This window comes from Plasmodium fragile (assembly GCF_000956335.1).
Source record: "Plasmodium fragile strain nilgiri unplaced genomic scaffold supercont1.76, whole genome shotgun sequence".
In the NCBI taxonomy this organism is placed as follows: domain Eukaryota; phylum Apicomplexa; class Aconoidasida; order Haemosporida; family Plasmodiidae; genus Plasmodium; species Plasmodium fragile.
Window position 1 is genome coordinate 12,374 of NW_012192656.1, and position 21,491 is coordinate 33,864.

At 33.2% G+C, this 21,491-nt stretch overlaps 6 protein-coding genes across 6 annotated transcripts; 4 read left to right on the forward strand and 2 right to left on the reverse strand.

Moving 5' to 3' along the window:
- Positions 1-827: 827 nt before the first annotated feature.
- AK88_04786 (uncharacterized protein) lies at positions 828-1,919 on the forward strand (the record flags this gene model as incomplete). The annotated part of the gene is made up of 1 exon (XM_012482390.1): positions 828-1,919. One exon carries the CDS (start codon positions 828-830, stop codon positions 1,917-1,919), a length of 1,092 nt encoding a protein of 363 aa, XP_012337813.1.
- A 686-nt stretch (positions 1,920-2,605) lies between these two features.
- On the forward strand, positions 2,606-6,065 carry AK88_04787 (uncharacterized protein; the record flags this gene model as incomplete). Its single annotated transcript, XM_012482391.1, has 12 exons — positions 2,606-2,819; positions 3,064-3,179; positions 3,339-3,490; positions 3,610-3,695; positions 3,807-3,880; positions 4,062-4,698; positions 4,929-5,089; positions 5,193-5,282; positions 5,374-5,461; positions 5,593-5,674; positions 5,787-5,844; positions 5,979-6,065. 12 exons carry the CDS (start codon positions 2,606-2,608, stop codon positions 6,063-6,065), a joined length of 1,845 nt encoding a protein of 614 aa, XP_012337814.1.
- A 2,980-nt stretch (positions 6,066-9,045) lies between these two features.
- On the reverse strand, positions 9,046-9,561 carry AK88_04788 (uncharacterized protein; the record flags this gene model as incomplete). Its single annotated transcript, XM_012482392.1, has 1 exon — positions 9,046-9,561. The coding sequence occupies one exon, from the start codon at positions 9,559-9,561 to the stop codon at positions 9,046-9,048; it is 516 nt and encodes a 171-aa protein (XP_012337815.1).
- A 1,414-nt stretch (positions 9,562-10,975) lies between these two features.
- On the forward strand, positions 10,976-11,603 carry AK88_04789 (uncharacterized protein; the record flags this gene model as incomplete). The annotated part of the gene is made up of 2 exons (XM_012482393.1): positions 10,976-11,057; positions 11,320-11,603. The coding sequence occupies 2 exons, from the start codon at positions 10,976-10,978 to the stop codon at positions 11,601-11,603; spliced, it is 366 nt and encodes a 121-aa protein (XP_012337816.1).
- A 1,690-nt stretch (positions 11,604-13,293) lies between these two features.
- AK88_04790 (uncharacterized protein) lies at positions 13,294-16,318 on the forward strand (the record flags this gene model as incomplete). The annotated part of the gene is made up of 2 exons (XM_012482394.1): positions 13,294-14,397; positions 14,558-16,318. 2 exons carry the CDS (start codon positions 13,294-13,296, stop codon positions 16,316-16,318), a joined length of 2,865 nt encoding a protein of 954 aa, XP_012337817.1.
- Positions 16,319-17,188: 870 nt separating this feature from the next.
- On the reverse strand, positions 17,189-21,491 carry AK88_04791 (uncharacterized protein; the record flags this gene model as incomplete). Its single annotated transcript, XM_012482395.1, has 2 exons — positions 17,189-21,173; positions 21,475-21,491. 2 exons carry the CDS (start codon positions 21,489-21,491, stop codon positions 17,189-17,191), a joined length of 4,002 nt encoding a protein of 1,333 aa, XP_012337818.1.

The window sequence follows — 21,491 nt, forward strand, 5'->3', positions numbered from 1 at the left end:
ATATTATATTTAAGAAAATCATATTTAGACATTAAACTTAAAATTGTACTTGAACGTGCATTCTTTATAATTCTTTTTTCGTATGTGTGCTATAGTAATAACTTTAAATACCACAAACAGGTGAAATAAATACCGCAACATTCTTTAACATAAATGAAAAAGAACAGAAAATATTGCTTTCACTTACATATAGTTTTATTTTTTTTGAATGAAAACTCAAGTTTTATAACCATCACAATATGATACTTCATATTCTTCTTATCTTATGAAATCTATTAAGAATGAAATTCAAGGAAACAATTCCTACTTTTAATAGTTTATAGACATATTATATGTAAATACTATTGATCAATTTAAAGCATTAACAAAAAAAAGAAACCCCAGCAACTAAAAATTGAAATTTTCAAATTGTGCACAAAGTTATCTACGACAAAAAAAAAAAAATTTCTGCTTTAGCCCAACAATCAAATTTAGAGCAGCAAAAAAACTCATAAATTCCTGTCTACTGTATATGCATTTAGTGCTGAATAAACTCTTCTAACATCATTATTTGTTTATAATTTCAAATATTTTGTTATTTCTTAGACTGTTGTCTTCTCAGACAGTAATACAATACAAGTAAAATAAATAAATGAAAAAAACTGTTTCACATTTTTGTGTAAAAACTTTTGTGCATTTGTGTGTATATCTCATTTAAATTATTTTTTGTAATATTCATATTCCCCCACGTATCATTAGCCATAACATTTTTAAATATACCTTTTTTTATGCATTATGAAAGTGAAAAATCCACATAAATTTTAAGTGATATTTCTGAATGTGTAAAAATGAATTTGTTGTGTAAAAATAAAAAGTCCAATGGAGAAGTGGATAAGATAATGAATGAGCATAGAGTATTTACAGAAACACGTGAAAGTATAATTCCTTTAGAAAATAAGACAGTTGCAATTCCCTTTTGTTATAGTAAATACATAATCAACAACTCCTTTACAAAGATTCTACACCCTATAGACGCTAGACATAGTGATATATTCAACACAAACTTTAAAGGCACAAACAATGTGTTCTCGTTAAGAAACAAAAAACAAAAAACGAAAAATAAAAAAGACATGTACGAAAAAAAAGGAAATACTAAGAATCATGAACCCCAAAATGTTGATACAAATATGTTTGAAACAAACGTTGAACCCTTTAATTCGGTAAATTTTGAAAGTCACAGCAAGGTGAAACCCTTGCAAAATACATGTTCTGAAGGGGAAATGTGCAGCATATACTCAAATTTACAAAATACTAATACACATGGAGCAATTAGAAAATTAGAGCATTTTGACTACTTAATGTACAACGTAATTAAAAATGAACAGGAGAAAAAATTACAGTTGAAAAAACATATAAAATCAAAAAACAATATTACCATTATAAATAACCTGTATTCCAATACAACGCAAATGGTAGATAACGGTACACTTAATCTTGTTCAGATTAATAAAAACATTGTAAATTCAGAAAGGATATCTGAAGAAAATAACAGAAAATTGCAAGATACTAAATATTCACTGCTGGAAAAACATAATGTAATGAACCAAATAAAAATGTCTAATGGTTATACTGCGAAAAAGAATAGAAAATCATCTGCGAAATCAGGTAAGGAACATGATTTACTTGTTGATTCTGAGAATGAGTTAAGGAGAGAACAATCTTTGTCTATGATAGATGCTCATAAAAAAAACGTAGGAGGAATCATAAAAGGAAACACTGATCAATATAATGCTTCAGAACAGCATTATGAAATTTTTGATGATATGCGTACTTTAATTAATGGAAAGATAAAAAAAAGGAAAAAAAAAAATTTGGGGACTTGCCTTTTTAGCCTAAACAATTTTTCCTGTTATTTCCTCATGACATGTGATAAGACATAAAAAGTTAATACACGGGGACCCTTCATTTTGTGACACAAAACTTTTAATTGTTTTAAACCTATTTAAATTTTGTCCTTTTGTAAGTATTTTACTTTTTATGCATTTCTTTATTTATGGATTATACTTATAGAATAATGATCTTGTTTTTTTTTCATTAGCAAAATTTGCACACACTTCATTTGCCTTTATATTTCTACAAATTTGAACAGTATTTATTTTGCTTATGCGACGCATATATTTTTTGTTTTTTCTATGGGGAATACGAATTTATATTCTTCCTTTAGAAATTTCCAAATTGGACATTTGGGAAATAAAAATATAGGAAACGATTTATCAAATTAATTAATCTATAGTGCATCTATGAATTAGTGAAAAAAGTAGTAAACACTTAAACATACGTTCATTTAATAAACTATGTGCAAAATAAAATAGAAAAATGGATGGACGCATTCATATTGTCTCGCAAAATATATTACGAACAAAAAAAATAAAGTAATATATTAGTAAAGAGAAGGCATAACATTTTCATTGAAATAAGCGCATTAGAAGTAAAAACAAATGTTTTCATAAATCCATAATATTCTATGGTACATCAGTCATAAAATTTTGATGTCTAGTAAAATAGAAATATTAAACCCTCAAAAAAGGGGAAACCGTTAAAGAGACAAGAGGACACTATAAACCAAATGGAAAACGAAGAATACAATGCAACATCCCTAGTAGAAACAACAGTAGATAACAAAGAAGAAAGCATTGATAATGACGATAATGTGAAAACTGAAAAAATTAAAAAAATACACGAGGACAATTCAAGTTTAGAATCAAGTCTAGAATCTGACAGTGATAATTCAGAAAAATTTGAAAAGTTACTAAAAAATGCTAAAGTAGTTAATATTTCGAGTTTCAATAAGAATGAAGCAAATTCAGGCAAGGGAAAAACATTCTTTAAAAAATAATATATATATGCACTCCCTGTAGTCATTATTATTAAATAAATAAGAGCATAGAAGGATATAAAAGTGTATACAGCAGTATTCAGAAGCATGTACTCTTTGTTTAAGGCAATTTAACCATTGTAAGATAGCCAATTTACAATTTTTTACATTTACTTTTATGTCTAAAATTTCTTTCTACTTGTTTTAAGGGGAAAGAAGCTCAAGAAGTCATCATATTGATGAAAAACATTTTCCTATGGCCCTGTCTTTCATTTATAACTTCATGCTTGAACATGAATTTATAGAATCGCTTGAAGTCTTTGAGGTTGAACATACACGTTTTTTCACATTTCTGTGTTTTTAAAAATGTTATATGGTTGTGATCATTTTTTTACGTTCTTTGTTCTTTTCAAATTATTAATATATGACGCGTGAACATTCTTTTTCATGAATATAAAAATACATTTATATTTTTCTCTGTTAGAAAGAATACATTAAAAAATTTGGTGATGACATCAACAGGTTGAGAAAAGCGAAATACGAAAACATATTTACACAGAATGAGCTTTTAAGAAATGATTTTTTGAACCATGAAAAATTAACAAAAGAAGTTCAAAATTCTTTGGAAGACGCAAAGTAATAACTGCAAAGAGACAGGAAAAAAAAAAAATATATGTGCTATAACACATTTTTATATTATGCCATTCTGGGACGTACCTAAACATTTACACGTTCGTTTCTTTTCAAAATATCAGTAAAAAAATTCAGAAGACAATAAAAGAAAGAGATTACTACTTAATGCACCATAAACGAGTTCTACAGGAAAAGGAAACTCTAAATAGTACTGTCTACACTAATTCTCTTAGGCTCTTTAAATTTTCGAAATTAGTAAAACATCCATTATTTTTATGTACATCGATAATTTTAACTTGTTAATTTTTATTTTTAATAGAGGAAATACAAAAACAAAAAAAGGAAATAGACAGAATTCAAAATTCTGTAGATGAAATAAAAGCCAAATACGAAGTAATTATATAGATACGTTAAATGTACCTTTCTTAACCTAACGAATTAGCCTAAAGCTTTTAGCTAAGTATATATTTTCAAATGCATAAAAGTGTCGTGCCCATATATACGTGTATATATGCATGATTCCATACACCTTTTAACACTCATCATATATCACCTCTTTTGCTCTTTTTAAAAGTCTCTGCTTAAAGAAAAAATGTTAGTTACTCTGGAAAAAGAAAAACGGGACACGAAAATCGAAGGATTAAATAAATATATAGAGAAGCTGAAAGATTTGCTAGGAAATGACAAATTAGACAAGTCAATAACTAATATTTCGTCCATAAATGAGAAGAAAACAAATACGTTGCAGACAGATGTGTCAAAACAGGATAAAAACGATTTAGCGAAACTAACTTCCAAAAGAGAAGACACCCCTTGGCCTAACAATGAAAGTTGTCCTTGTGAACCTAGCGAAAATGATGATAACGAAAGTCCACATTTATGTGTTTCCTTATTAAAGATTACAAAATATTTTAATGCTCATGATAATGCAGTGTTAGGTCTTTCATACAACGACAAAGTACATATGTTAGCAACCGGAGGAGATGATGGAAAATGGAAGACATGGAGCGTAACTAATTATGAATTAGTCATGGCTTCACAAGCTCACAAAAAATGGATAGGCGATATTTGCTTTAATAAGGACGGAAATATCTTGTGTACTTCTGGTGGAGATTCAAAAATAAAATTGTGGGATATGATTAAGGAAAAATGCGTTCACACTTTTAAAAATTCAACTGGACCCGTGTGGAGTCTGTCGTTCCATTACGAAGGTTTTAAATTTATAGAAAAAAATATGAACTTGTGCCTATGCATATGTACATTTGAGCATATAACTTGTATCACTCCAACATGTTTCGTGGCACTTGCGCTTGAGCAGATGGGAGCATAAGTTTTTGCACATTCCCATGGAATCGAAAAGGGGCACAATAAAATATGCAGATTTATTAATTTGCTTCCATGTGGGCGAAATAAGACAAAACCTTTTACCTTTAATTTTTAGGAAACTTTTTTGCTTCCGCATCCATGGATCAGACGATTAGAATATTCGACATAAATAGCTTAAGGCAAAGGCAAATTTTAAGGGGGCACGTAGACAGTGTAAATTCTATAAGCTTTCACCCAACTTATAGAACCCTCGTCAGTGCGTCTGTTGATAAAACGGTAATTCAAAAAGTACTTGTAAATGTTTCAAAATGTTTCTCCTTTATTTTTTATTGCCTTGTGTTCAAAAAGGAAAAATATATCTATATTCGCCTTTACGCAGGTATCGATTTGGGATATGCGAAGTGGCCTCTGCGAAAACACCTTCTATGGACATAATTTCCCGTGCAACTATGCTAATTTCAACGCAGATGTAATGAGTTCAGCAAAAAAAATAAGAAAAATGTTGATAAATAAAATAAAGTTTATATATAAAAATAAAATGTTCACACATTTACCTTTAGGCAACTTGGGTATATTCTTGTGACTCTGGTGGCGTTGTTAAAATTTGGGACATCCGAGCCAACAGATGCTTCATAAACATAGACGCAGGTTAGGATAGACATTCGTTTTACCATTTTGGTACTTATATTTCTATTTCTGCTTCTATTTGTGTCTTTTTTTCTTTTTTTTTTTCGTATTATACTTTTTACCTACTTGTTCTTTCTTAAATTGCCAATTAGGACCATCAAGTGCAAACAAATGCCCAATGGACAAGCATAACAAATACTTGTTTATAGCCTCAGAAGACCACACGATAAAAATGTAAAATAATTTAAATTTAATATTTGCACTTTTTTAGCAACACAGTGTGCAGTGCACAGCACATACAGCTTGTTGCTCACACCTCATAATTTTCATTTTCTCCCCTGCCTAGATTTGACGTTTTAGAAAAGAAGTTTGTTCGGGCGTTAAAGCATGAATTCGCAATAAAGGTAAAGAGTGCCAAGAGGGAGAAAAAAAAAAAAAAAAAAAAGCAAAATGAACAAAGTAAAATATAACAAAAACACCATCTGCTTATATTACTTCCGGTGTTTATTTTCTATAACATTGTTTTCCTCTTTTGTAGAATGTTATACTAGAACAGGACAAATTGTTCTGTTCCTTGTCTAACGGAGATGTATGTACTTGGGAACAAGGGGAGGGTAAATTATGAAAACCCTGCACATGATGAAGATTATAAACAGATATACATACTACATTTTTTTTTAAGTTTCATTTTAAGTTGTACTTTATGATAATAAAGTCCTAATACGTGTTACCAAAAGTGTTATCTTTAACGAATATTTATGGGGGTTATACTTACGGCAGTTTCAAAAAAAGGGAATGTCAAATTGGGTAACGTGTCCCTTTTTTCGTGTGCTGCATAATACGGGATTGTTCTGAAGCACTATTCCCCATTTAGCAATTTTATTAAAAGAATAAAACCTACTTTAAATGTGCGTTTCTATATGTATGCAGAAAGTTTTATAAATTTGTGTACAACCTTTTTCTTAAGCAAATTTTTTCTTTATGCGTAAAAAACCTGTAAAAAAACGGGAACAAAATCTGATAACAAAATGGAAAAACGACTTATATGGCATCAAACAGAACAGGCACTTTAAACCTCTGTTGTGTATGTACTTCTTAAATATGCTTTGCGGAAAAGTAAAGATGAAATGAGAACATGAACAATAACCCTAAAATAACGGAATACTGGGCAAAGAAAATTTTGAATTGTCCGTATTATATTGTTCACATTAATTTCAGCAATACACCCCTGTGCCTACTGCCGGTGAAGTCAAGACGTTTTGCTTAAATTTATTTGGTTTAAAAAAGTAAATAATGAGTAAGGCAATTCTGCTGACTCGTTTCCACTTATTGAATGAAATATGAGACAAAACACGTTGCGGTGCGCGTGTACATACGTTCACATTGTGCCATATGCTTTGCTCTTAAACGGCAGTAGCCAACAATGGGAGGAGCTTTGTTGCTCTTAATTTTAAAAACGCTATGAAATTTTTTCACTATTGTTTCGCATTTGCCGTTTTGAAATAAAGCGGCGCAATACATTTAAAAAAATATATATGTACATAACCATATGCTTCATCATTTCACTATGTTATGCTCGCTTGTGCCGCATGAACCACATAATTTGGAAGTAAAAATAAATGGCTTTAGAGATTATGTGGCCTTCGTTAAACAGCATACGTATGTAAAGGCTTACTTTTGAGCGAATTCATGATTTTTCCTGATGGGCACGAATCGAATATACTTTCTTAACAATTACGCATATTATGCACTTATATATGCATATGTACTACTACATATATACCCATCACATACATATATATAGAATTATATAATTTCATGCAATACGTGCGCAATTAAAACGTTCCCGTATTGGTATACAACGGTACGTACATGCAGTGGCATGTTTTTCTTTTTTTGGCTAGTTTGATTTTTGTTGTGAAAAAAAAAAACAAAACAAAACTACACTTTTTGGCCCCGCCATTTTGCCTTCCTTTTTTTCTGTTTTTTTTGACAAAAATAAATATAATTTTTTTTTTTTTTTTCTTTCTTTCTTTCTTTCTTTTTTTTTTTTTTTTCCGACGTCTTCTTTACCGAAGACTGCAGCATTAATATATAGCTATTAAGGCGATGAAGAAAACATTTGCGTAAAATTAAAATCTGATAAATAAAATATTACTAAAATTTATTTTTTTTAATATTTTATTTTAAGATGATAAACGCCAGATAACAGAGCCTTATACATGAAAATCATGCTATAACAAACGCAGCTGCAAAGTTTGACATGGAAAGCATAAGGAATGAACAAGTGACCGGCAACAACGGTACACGCCTTTTTTTTTGCTGCCATTTTGAAAAGGATAAGAAGTAAAATAAAGGAAAAAAGGAATGTTTCGCATGTACATACATGTCGAGCATATATGCGGTTCTCCTTGTACCTTCTGTACATATAATAAAATTTCGACGCGGATGTTTTCGCCCGTGGTAATGATGGCCTTAACAAAAAAATGCTTCTATGTGTTATTTTTATGCCCGTATTGCATTAAAGGACAAAAAAACACGCAAACAATTTTGGTAGAAAGGAAAAACTGCATCATAATTTTGAAAAATATTTTATTTTCCGACAAAAAAAGGCCGTTTCAGCGTGCTCCAACGGGCAAAAAAAGTTTGGCGCATTACGTTATATGTTTTATGTTAAACGGAAAAAAGGAAATGTAACTCTTAAGTACAACTCACCAAGGGTTACTTGTTGTTCACGCAAAAGGTGAACCTTTGCAATATGAATGTTTGTTTATATCATCCTAAGAAAAATAAAATTGCTTTCAATATAATAGGAACAGTTTAACCATGTGATGATGACTATTCTTTGAAATGGCTTTTTTGTCATCCTGCTTATCTTTTTATGCAATAAAGATGTGCAGCGTGTTCCCATTGTCGTGGCCAGGGTGAAAAACATGTTCATGGGCGGCCATTTCAAAGTGGCCATAAAAATGTGCCCAGTAAACTTTACCGTTTAGAGGAGAACGTATATGGCTACAATTTAAAAGCATAAAAAATGCGCAGGGAGAAAACCCAATGCGTGTGTCCATTTAATTTTCGAGTGAGAACAAGCACACGTGTGTGCAGCGTCATGCTACATTAGCCGCTATTCTTTTCAAATTTGTACGCGTAAATTTCTTTACAAAAGTTTTAAGGCTTAAAATGTGTATTTTCATTTGAAGGGTATGCCGCATGTATGTTTTCTCAAAAATGCAAATGAAATGAAAACATGAGGGAAAAAAACTAAATGCTAATTCGCCTCTTTTTTTTGCAACATTTTTGCAACAATTTTACGGGTCAATGCTCAGATATAAAATTAAAGCCTATTGTTGAGCTTGAAAAATTACACGCATTTTCATATATTCGCACAAATGTATATAGCAACGGAGAGGGGGGGGGAAAAAAAAAAAGAGGCAAACGTAGAGGGGTCCTTCCATATTTCTTACGAACTGCACATGCTATAATTATAAATTGAATAAATGGCCATTCATTTATGTATATACACACATGAAAGGTTGTATTATTATACAATTATTTTATTTGTTGTGCGTTTTCATGGTATGCTGCATTGTAGGCACACTGTGGACTTAATACTTTTCTTCGTATAACCCATCTGATATATAAACGAAACGTGGAGCAACTTCTTCACCTTTGTAATAGGAGTAGGCCAAGCCTGCATCCATGTCCAATGATTCTCCCATGTAAAATTCAAAATCATCAAAATTTGTTAAAATATGTTTAATGAGTGGTTGAGCTTTGGTTTTAAAAACTTCTACACGATCTGGTTTCTTTTCTTCTAAATACTTGAGAATCTTTTGCATATAGTTCTTTATATAAACACTGTATTCCTTTTTGCTCAAAGATGTGGATGTTAATTGGAAGGAGTCAACAATGTCAATAACTTGTTCTACGTCCGCACCCATTCCATCTACTGCTTCTTCACTGTTATCGGCAATGCCATAGTCTTCATTTCCTTTTATTCTTTTATTTGATTTCACTTCAAAGGCGATTTCACGAAAGTCTGCAATTCCAAATGGGTCTTCTTGATTGTACGAATCAGAACATACTTCATCGTTGGTGAACACGTCTTTGTATACTTTCATTTTGGATGATAATAATCAAACGGTGGTACGGGGTTATATGTATAATTTATATAATATAAAGCGTACGAATTGTAACCGTATTTGTTTGCGTTTATGCGTATTAGGTTAACAAGCGCAAAGTTCAGTATAAAACTATGTTTAACTTATACGTAACGAAACTGTTTTTTTTTTAAAACAAGACAAATATACGCAAAAATTCACAAAAAAGCCCAAAGTTTAAAATTAAAATGTTTGCAAACAATTTCCCTTTTTTTTATATTTTTATGTACGTTTTTTTTTTGTGCTATAGAAAAATATGCAGTCAAAAAAGTCATACAATTTTGCGCAACAAATGGGAAGAAGCTCAAAACTGGGGAAAAACAAATGAATAGCAAAAATGAAAAAATAAAAAAGAATAAAAAAGTGAAAAATAAATTTAAATATAATGGATGCGTAAACTGTTTTATATACATATATGCCGAAGGCGTTTCAAAAATGCGATACGCTATGTTGTTCGTGTAGTGTACCAGATATGGGTAAACCCGATAAATATGCTGCATGTAATGCATAATTTTTTTTTTACCAAAGTCGCACTTGGAATAATAATGGCATTAACTTGACCAACTGTAACATAAGCGCATAATAGGGTTGCGCGATTTAGTGATGGTACATTTTTTTCTCTTTGCCTTTTGCCGCACTTTTATTGGCTAAACAAAAGCTTTTAAAAGGTCGAATTTTATGCACAAGGCGCGCGTAATCCCACATGTAATGTGACTTTTGCCAGTCGGGGTAAAAGGGAAAAAGGTCACTGCTTATTATGTATATACAATAAACACCTGAGCGTTTAAGGCTAAATATAAATTCATAAGTAGCAGATACGCTTGTATGGTAACAATTAACCGTAAGGTTGCATATGTTGAAGAGGCAGGTGTTGCTACACGGAAAAAAATATTTTCCCCCTTTTCAAAAGAGTCCAAATGACATTCGTAAACCCTAATAATAAACAAATGAACGTTTTTATATGCACATAATATTATTTATACAATGTGTAATGTGCAATATTATACACATATGAATGCCAAAGGCTACACCTGGATAAATTAACCATACACTATTATATCGCAAAGAGGAATTTTACAAATAAGCAAAACTGCGTTAAATCATCGCACAGAGCTTTTTTCCCACTCAAATTATACACGTATATATATATATTCGTCGTGCCTTTATTTGAAGTGTAAAAGTAAAAAACGAAATATTTCCCTAACAATTTTTGTCCTTTTTAAAGGAGAAGACGTCCTTGCGACGTTTCTCACATAATTGAGTATAACATATGCAAATTGCGCTTTGCATCAAAATACGTGCTAATTATATATATAACTCCCTTTTTTTTTTCTTTTTTCCCACTCCCCCTATTATAGTATATAAGAAAGTCAAAATGAAAGTAGCTCTTCTCATATTTATCATCCTCGTTTTGCTAAATTGTAAAAGCTATGGAAAATCGAATTTGAAAAAAAAAGGTAAAAAATGGAAAATAGGTTTTTTTTAATTATCACCCCCACCATAGCGTTACTATTTCACGCGCACAACACGTTGGTGTAAATTATTTGCCACCATATGGACTGTTTCAGCCTTGCTGGCGTTGTGAAAAAAAAAAAAGGGGTGGGGAAAAAGCAAAGCCGGACTCTCAACAAAAGCGAACGAAGTAAAACCAAAGCGCTCGCCATTCACCCAAATTGCTTCTTCCCCTTTTCCTTCTTCCCTCTTTTCAACGAATTATAGGCAAAAATGGAAAAAAGAATATATCGTTGGGGGGCGACTTTTTGGGGGATATTACACCTTTGCCCAATTCAGTATACAACCTACACGTTGATTTGAACAAAAATTACGAACTAAGTAGTTTTCTTTTAAACGAAAGCGAACGGATAAATGATACTCTATTTTTAATGTATAAAGAACACTCGAATACAGTGAAAGAGCTCCAAGAAACGATGGACCAAAGACAAAAGGCCATAGATCAGTTAATTAACGAAATGAAGGAACTCAAAATTAAATATTTTCCCTAAAACTGTACAAATGTTTTGTTCCTGTTATATTTGTATTTTTTGTGTTAACTTTCGTGTGTAAAGCTGTGTCTCTCATGCGTTGTCAGACAAGCTCCCCTTTAGCCTCTTCTTTTTACTTCTCGTTCTCCTTCCCCTTTTGGACTTTGTGTTTGCGTTTTAATGTGCCACTTACACGTGAATCAATTCCGTTGGCGCTAACGTTTGTCTTCACCAATTCGTTACATATCGAAACAAATTGTTTGTTTTTGTAAATAAATGTGTACAAAAAAAAACAAATAAATGCCATCGATCGGGTGTGCAAACACCCCGTACGCCCGGGAAAAACAAAATTGTTGCCTCTTCAAAAGGTTTTAAAGCCCCTTTTTTTTATTTCGACATGCTCATAGAGAAAGGTGCCCTGCAAAAAGGCACATTTTTATTCATAAAGAGAACGACTCCTTCGAATAACATTGTTTCAGTGTCATTAATTCGTAAAAATTGTGACAAAAAGGAATGCGCACGTGGGTTTTTATAATAATATATATATATTTTTTTTTTGCTTTATTTTGCTATATATATCTGCTTTTTTTTCTGGCGCGTTGCGTCGAGTCAGCGGCTGATATGTTTGGGTGAAAAAGCACAAAGCGTCCCTAGAAAAGGGCAGGATGTATGCGTCGAATTCGTGTTGTCGCCACGTGGTGAGAACCTTTATGAGTGTACGGTGTGCTTGCAAAAATCTTTGCAGCATATATCCATACGTAATTTGTATACACATGTGTTCTTATGCATGTGCACACATGGCACTGGTCGAGTGCACGATTGTGCGGGTTTGCTGAATTTGCAAAACTGAAAGAAACACTTAAGGCATTTTTTTTTATCATTAACATAAGTATAAAACTAAAAAAAATACGCTTAAAAAAATGAATGCAATTTTCTACAAAACCAACCATTGGATTAAGCCAAGAACGGGCAAAAATTAAAAGAAAAAATTAACCGTTTCACCGCATGCGAAAATAAACCACATACATAATTGTCACGTGAGTGGAATTTTATAAAAGTGCAATGACATGCTAAAGGACCATATATATGGTAACCTTGTAAAAACGTGTACAAGCACATACACACATATATAAATGTAAGTACAAAATATGTAAAAGTGACATGTCATTTGCATATTTCCTTTGTATGCAAAACCTTATAAAATCTGCTATTCGAAAAAGTGTCATTTTTTTTTTTTTTTGTTCACAAAATGGAATGAAAAAAAAAAAAAAAAAAAAAAAATCCAATTTTACAAGTATAATATAGGCACGAAATAAACACTATACATATAGTTGGAGTAAAATTTGTCAATGATTTATAAACGTATATATGAATATGTGTGCAGCTCGTATATATATGTGACTGTTAAGAAGAGGAGTCATTTTCCCTTTTTATAGCATAGCACACGCTGTTCAGGGGAAAAAAGTTGTACGAACGTTATTCGTATATACTTGCGTGTGTGCAAACACGCAAAAAATAAATTAATAGCTACGCGTAAACACACGTTCCAGGAAGGAGAAAAACAAAATTATGCAGTGTGTCCTTTTAACCAAATAACAGGTGTACACATTTGCATGCAAATGTGTACACGAACACAGTGTTCAGTAGAATTTTTTGTTTTTAAATAATTGACCTCACCAAAGTGAAGAGAAAAGCACGTTGAAAGTAATCGATGGGTTACAAAGCACAAAACGCGGAAACGAATTTCAACCACTTGCAGGGAAAAATGTGGGAGGCTTTTAGTAAAAGATTTCTGAATATCGAACATGTAGGAATTATTTATATAACATATGTTGTTTTTTTGGCGTCCTGCTATATTTTCAGGAAATATTTCTCCCATAAGTTTATTCATTTTGTAAATGTTGCCAAGGGACTATTGGTCACTCTCATATCTTTATTAAGTTTGAAATACGTTGACCTGAACATCCATTTGGGGATTAACTTGCTTCATGTGTACAACATTACGCAGCTGTGTGCCTTTTTAGAGTCCCTTTGGACCAATAAGAAAGAAACAAATGAAAAATCAGCGAGTGGCGAGAATAGATTTATCCACAAATACGAAATTAGCAAAGAAAATGAAAACGAGTACAGACATGAATATGAATTGATAGGAGATACTTCGAAACACTTGGAACAGTTAGCAAAGAAGATTTTAAATAACGAAAAAAGTATAAAAGAAAATGAAGGGATCTTAAAGGAAAAAGAAATTATAGAAGAAGTCCAGAAAAAAGAAAGAGAAGAAGAAGAATATATGAAAAAAAAAAATATCCTTGAATTTCAGAAAAAAAAAGACAGATCAAAATCAAATATGATTTGGATTTACTTTTTTTTCTCGCAAACATTTTATGTATTTTTCTACTTTTTTTTCTGGAAATATATTCACAACGTCATGATTATAAAGGTATATTTAACGTTACAGCTCAGCAAAAGTTTGATTTCTTTAGCTAGCAATTTTTATCATAATAATACAAACATAAAGTTATTTAAAAGAATTAACCACTTCCTGAGCATTGCTTATATGATATGGCTGAGTCTATTTTTTACAAAAATACTATACACCTCTAATGATAACTCAAGATCAATTCATAATTTTTCAGTCTTTGCTATTGTATTCCACGTATATTACGCCTACATTGTCTTCGTGAACTATATATATACGTACCACAAGCAGTTCAGATCCTCCCTATTTTCTTTCATTTTGTTTTTCCATATATTTGGCGTAATTGGCATGATCAAGTTGTATTACCATGAATATGGAAGGTCCTTGTGCGCTCAGGTAAGCACTGCTTTTGTGTGCTTCCACGTTGTTATATATATATATATATATATATATATATATATCCCCATGTCGCATCGTCTGCGCTGGTTTGTACCACTCATGTTTTGTCCACCCCATTGTTTTTTTGCATCCTCTCTCCCCCTTCCCCCCCTTGCAGTGCATATCATTTTACTTAATAAACGGATTTGGCATAACATTCGGCGCACACCGTCTGTGGTCCCACCGATCATTTAAAGCGGGTACGTTCGTGCAGGTTCTGTTCTTAATTTTGAACAGCTTTGCAAACCAAGGAAGCGTAATAACGTGGTCCAAAAATCATCGCCTACATCATAAGTATAGTGATACCAAGTACGATCCGCATAACATTAGATATGGGTTCTTCTATAGCCATGTTGGATGGTTATTATATCAGAAGACAAAATATGTGAGGGAGAAGGAGAAAGAAATATATATGGATGATTTATTACAGAACCCATTGCTCCTATTGCAACATAAATTGGATCCATATTTTAACTTTTTTTTTTGTTTCATTATACCGGGAATATATTCCTATTTTATGTATAACAATTTCTGGGATGGATTCTTCATTTTGGGAGCGCTAAGATGGATCATCACGTTACATGCCACATGGTCAATCAACAGTGCCTCGCATTCATTTGGACATAGACCATACAATAATGATATAAAAGCTTCAAACAACATATTTACCTCCCTTGTAGCACTGGGAGAAGGATGCCACAATTACCATCATGTTTTCCCCTACTGCTATGCCATGAACGAAAATTTCTACATTCTGAGCATAAACCCAACTAAATACGTAATTCAATTTTTTTATCACTTGGGATTAGTATGGGATTTAAAGTGTGCGAAGAATATCTGCAAGGAAGTACGCCTAAAGGAAGCGAAAAAATTAGAGAAGAAAAACAAATTATTAAGCGAAAATATTAAAAATGAAATAATGAAGAAAGAAGACACCAGCTACGTAACAGATCTAATGAACTCGTTCACAGCACTTTGCAATGATTACATAAACGTATCCACCTTTAGGTACATCACGTATTTATTGAGAGATTTTGCAATCATGATGACCATTTTGCTAATTCACGTATACTATTGCTATAACAAATATGGAAATGGAACTTTATTTTCAAACATGTTTAAAAATGTTGAAGCCATAGAGAGCAATAAGCTAATTTCTGTTTTCTCATTTATATTTTTTCACATCATATTATATGCGCTACCCATGGGAACCATGTTCACAAGTCTATATTCCTTGGTTTATGAATGCAAGAGAGGATTAGTTTTTAAAAACAGATTTTTAAATAACTTCTTTGGAAGTATCATTTCGTCCTTTATTCTTCTGCCATATACATCGGAGAATTCGAGAAAATCGTTGCTGACATCGTTGAACGAAGATTTTTTAAAAGTGTTAAAAGGACCCATTTATTTTGATTTGTATTCATTCATATTTACCATAATTCTGGGAATGTACGGACTGGCCATCTACATATTTGGACAATTTTACTTTTTAATATTTTTCATAGCACCCTATGTAGTTTTTAACGTGTGGTTATTAACATACATTTATTTGTTGAACAATCCACCCTTTTTTACTGTGGACATGAATGCAAAGGATGTCGATATAAGTGTTTTAAATTACGTAGCCTTCCAATCCCTACTTGAGTGGAAAAAGAACAATTCCATTTATCAGAGCAAAAAAAGATTGTACAAAATAGTTTTCTTCTTCTTAAATTTTATACACCATCATTTGTGCTACACACACATTGTGGAGTTCATCAATTCCAAAATTCCCAGTTACCGAACGAAGGAAATTTATAAGCATTTTGACAAAACGTTGGACCAGTATCACTGCCTGCGCAATGACAAATTTATTGAAGTTTTGAAGCAGTTCTTATGAGAAAAAAAGGGAAATTAGAACATTCGCCGGAATTCACAAATGAAATGGTGTAGAAGATTTGGCTAGCTAGTATCGCTGCATTGCACAGCTAGCCTTTTTTTTTTTTTTTTTTTTTTAATACATGTACACGTGTGCAATTAGAAAAATGTATGAACAGTTCATGCAGACGTGGATTATTTTGCTTTATTTTGTGTTACGTCATTTTACGTTATTTCACATTTGTTCACTTTAGTTTGCCTTATTTTACATGTTTGCACTTTATTTTACGTTATTTCACATTTGTTCACTTTATTTTACGTTCTTCCAATTTGTTCACTTTATTTTACGTTATTTCACATTTTTTCAACCTTAGTTCTTGTTACTTCCAATTTGTTCACTTTATGATCATCCATTTTTAAAGTCTTCATAGAAATTAAATTAATAAATAACCAAAAATGATACAAAAAAAAAAAAAAAAAAAAAGGTGTGTATTTCACAAATGATAAAGTGTTTTTTTCCCCATTCGGAAATCAGTTTAGGAGAAAAAGCGGAACGCAGAGCATATAATACAAGCATGTGTGGGTGCCGACAAAACTGTCTGCGTATCTTTCCATTTACCATCTCCCATTTTTATTTTTCAACATTCATATGTTACCCACATGTGCTGCGTTAACAAAGTCTTTTAAACTCACCGTTACAATAGCAAGCACCTGATCTAGGCGTTGCATTATTAACGAAATAAAACTGTGTATGCATCGTTCGCGGAGGAGTTCCCATCGTTTTAAAAACAAAAGCTGGTCTAATGTAGAGCGACGTAGCAGGGTTTTCTTCACCATTTAGACGCTCCAAATGCCTTTCCAACATTTCGTTAACTGCTAACTGGAGGCGCCCTCAAAGGTACTGACACACGGTGGAGGACAAAAGCGTCCTATACTGAAAGAAGGACTGATTTATTAAAAATTGATTTCCTCGTTTCTTCACACTGGGGGCTGCCTTTTGGGGCTTAAACCTACTTACTTGCTCAGGCGAAATTTCCTTCTTCTCAATTAACTTATCGTAGCTAAAGTTGACATGGTATACACTGTCCCCTTCGTACAAAAGTCCAGAACCATGCTTCATTCCCCTGTGCCAGTAGCCTTCATATCTGTTTGTGTCACCATAGACAGATATGCCATATCCCTGTTTCATACCTAAGCAAAATTTCCCATCATAATTTTCTTTTTTTTTCTGATCACAAGTTATACTTAGTCCTTCTCTATGTGGAACGAGAACGACTTTGTTCTTTTTTAAATATTCAACGACATCTTTATTTTCCCTTAACTTTTGTTCTATGTTGCATATCCAATAATTGTCTAATATTTCGAAACATTTCCTCAACGTTTTTCTTTCTTTCATTTTTAAGATAGTTTCGAGTTTTTCCTTCAGCACCTTTTTTTTGATAACTTTTGCCTGATCTGAGTTGGGATCTTCACCTGGGGGATAATGCCTCTGTTCGTTATTTTGCGTTTCTGTTGAAATGAGGGTTTCATCGTTGGATTTTAAAATTTGACTTCCCGCGTCTTTTTTCCCCCAATGCTGGTATTCTAAACAGTTCTTACTGCCTGCCGTGGTAAGGACACTACTGTGGTGGATAAAAGAATCGGCCGTGTTCGCACAGCGAATGGGGTGTGTACTATCGCTCCAGGTGATGCCAGTAACGTTTCGGGTGCTTCCGTTGCTAATGCTTTCCCGTTTTTCCTCCACGTTGTTCGAACTGTCAACCGGGGATTGTACTCCACCCTGGTTCGCAAAACCGATTTGACTTTCTATCAATTGCTTGGCTTCAAAAAGCTGATGATGAATCTGCTGACACATGGCATGGTGGTCACTCCACAGATTCCGCCCCTTCCTGTTGTCTTCTTTCCAAGAGGGTAGGAAATAAATTTTCCCTATGTACTTATCCTTGTTTGGAAAAATAATATGGAAATTTCTTCTCACGACAGGTTCATCATTACTCCACTTCCCCTCAATACAGAAACATTCATCCGAAATGGAGCCCTGATTTATGGTTAAAAAACCATTTCCATTTTTTTTCCCTTCAACAAAGTATCCTTCAAATACGGTTGAACTGTTGTAGGAGAGGAAGCCATATCCATGGGGGAGAAAGTTCTTTATTTCTCCCGTATATACAAGTCCATTTTTGTGCAATATTTTTCCCTTTCCTACTAAATTATTATTTTTAAAAATGCCTATGTAAGTATTTCTGTTAAATATAAGTTTTCCATTCCCATTAAATGAGCCATTGGAAAATTCCCCTTCATATTGATTTAACAAATTATCAACAAAGAGTCCATTTCCACTGAACAGGTTATTTTTAAAATTTCCAAAATATTTGAATTTGTTATTGTATAGTAAATGACCAGACCCATTTATTTGATCGTTTTGCCATTCTCCGTGAAAAGTTATATCGTGTATGTTATACAAAAATTTGCCTACCCCTTCTTTGCAATTTTTTAAAATGGAAAAAGTCCCTTCGTACACATAGCCCTTTAACGATATTACCAAGACATCCTTAAAATTTTTTTGTTCATTTTTTCCACTTTCTGAATTATCCCTCTTGTCGATTATTAACAAATCATCCACAAATTTGTAGTCCTCCATTTTTTGCTTGTCAAATGGGACGTTATTCTGTTCTGCAATTTTTAAAAACTTGTTCATTTTGAAATCCTTCTCAATGAAATAATTATAATTTTCTGTTTCTTGCCATAATTGGAGAAAGTCATTGTTATAATTCAGTTCATACTGTTCTCTCATTTCCTTTTTTCCCTCTTCGTAATTTTCTTTGCTTGACATAAAAAAATTCTTAAAATACACATGAAAATGGCTCCTCAAGTTGGAAATGTACTTATCCGATTCATCATTCATTGATACGTTTTTTTTTGTGTTGCTACTTTGGGTCCTTTCTTCGGTTTCACCCATTTGGTCAAACCTCTTCTGTTCGCTTTTTTGGAAGTTCACAGATTTTGTGTCTAGGACACATATGTCATCTTCGTCATCAATGTATTCGTTTTTTCCTTCATCATGATCAACTTGGGCTTCTCCCAAGACAGGGTTCTTCCACCCATCAACATGATTTTGTTTATTACGTTCATGGTTACTACTCTTATAAGGAAGGGTTTCCCGATCGGGGATCACATCTCCACCTCGTGTGTGCTTGTCCACTTCTTCATTCTGTTGCGCACAAATGGTATTCCCACCGTCGAGACAATCTGTTGCACCTAAGCGATTGTCCAATACATTAGCAGAGGTAGAGTGCCCCTGGGAAAACCCTCCCCCAGTATGACCATTCTCCATGATACTGCTCTGTTTGGAGGTCTCAAAAAAAAGAGAAGAAAAATTAATCAAAGATTGAAAAATGGAGTTAAGGCCCTTCAAATAATTATATTCATATTTTGTCAAACTTAAAGCATTCATTAAATTTTCCTTTTTCACAATTAGCTCGTCATTGTCCATCTCGTACAAAACGTCTACATTATTCTTTACGTAATAATATACATCGCTACCTTTGCTGGTCGATATGAAGTAGTTCTTTCCATTTGCGTGTTCATTAAATAGTTGCAAGTTATTTATGTGGAGGAGAAGAACATACTTTTCGTGAAATAAAATTAGAGGGAGTTTTAATTTTATCCATTCTTCAAATTTGTCCTCATAAATTTTTACATTGAATCCAAAATTTATTATGTCAGGAATGAGGGAAAGGAGGAGCAACACCATTCTGCATCCATTTCCTTTCTTCGAACATGAAATGACAATTTTTTTTTCCAATAACATTGCTTTTAGAATGATCAGAACATTTTTCACTTTTATGTTGTTAACGTGTTCTATGTCTTTGGACAAATGCACGTAGTAATCGTTGAACTCCATTTGATCAAATGGATTATCCTGCGCGAAGCTGTCGACGAAGGTGATCAGCTCGCCGTATTTTTTTTGTGCATCCCCTTTATTTTTCACACAGGGCTGCGATTTATCCTGCACTACACCGTCCGCTCTACCCATTGCTGTATCCGTGGCCCTTTCCTGCCCCAGGACGGCCCGCACCGCCGGGCAAAGCCTCTCGTATATGAAGTCAAAGTGTGGCACCTGCGCAATGGTCAGGATCTCGTTGTAACTGCTGTCCTGCATATAATTCAGCCCTACCATGTAGTACCTGTTCCCACTAGGGGCATACATAACATTGTATTCATTATAATTTTTGCAAGACTTGTGATTGTAAAAATCGCAGAGGACGTTCCCCGTGTTGGTTTCCCCAAACAAGTACATCCTTTCTGCAATTAAAAATTTCACATCCTCTACCCAGTCCCCTTGGTATCTATGCCATACGCAAAAAGGGGTTATGATTTTCATTTTTTTTTTGTTCCTCCTTTTATTTATATGCTCTGTTTCATGCGGCTTCAATATCTCTGGGTGCATAAACTCAATTTCGACATTTTCTCTTTTGGACAAAATGGCAACGCAGCAGACGTATGGTCCACTGATGGCTGGATCGAACAGACTTTTTATTTTGTTACATTCGGGATTTCTCTCCATGCTGTTCACCTCTCGTGGGTTGCTACAAACATTTTCTGATTCTTCCTTTTCATTTTCGAGTTGGTTATTTTTCAGAAAAAAGGAAGAAATTTCATCTGCGTTAAATTTGATGTTCTCCACATCTTCATCAAAAAGGTCTTCTATTTCGTTTCCCAATTCGTAGATCGGGTCTGGGGTGACCCCGCTGGCGGAAGCCCCATTTGAGGGTATCCCTTTCGCGTCTAACTCCTTCGTGTCTAACTCGTTCGTGCCTAACTCTTTCGTGGTGAGGACGTTTTTCTCGAGTTCGTTTCCCTTATCATTGTTGCACCTGCGTGTTCAAGGTTCGAACAGGAGAAAGGGAAAAAATATATTCTGTGCAGGTTTTACACACATGTAGATATTACACATATGCTCTCAACACAAGGACGTTTCGAAATGATCGATGTGTATGGATCAACCGTCACAGCGTCGCAGAAAAATGATTGCAACACGTCTTAGCGTGCATGCTGCGCTGCGAGAACAACTGACTTCTTATCTTTCGGCGAAAATAGATTTAAGCTATGCGTGAATTTCTTCATAAATGGATCCAAATGGGAGAAAAAAAAAATAAATAAAAACAAAATAATTACTCAAATTTTATGTTCAT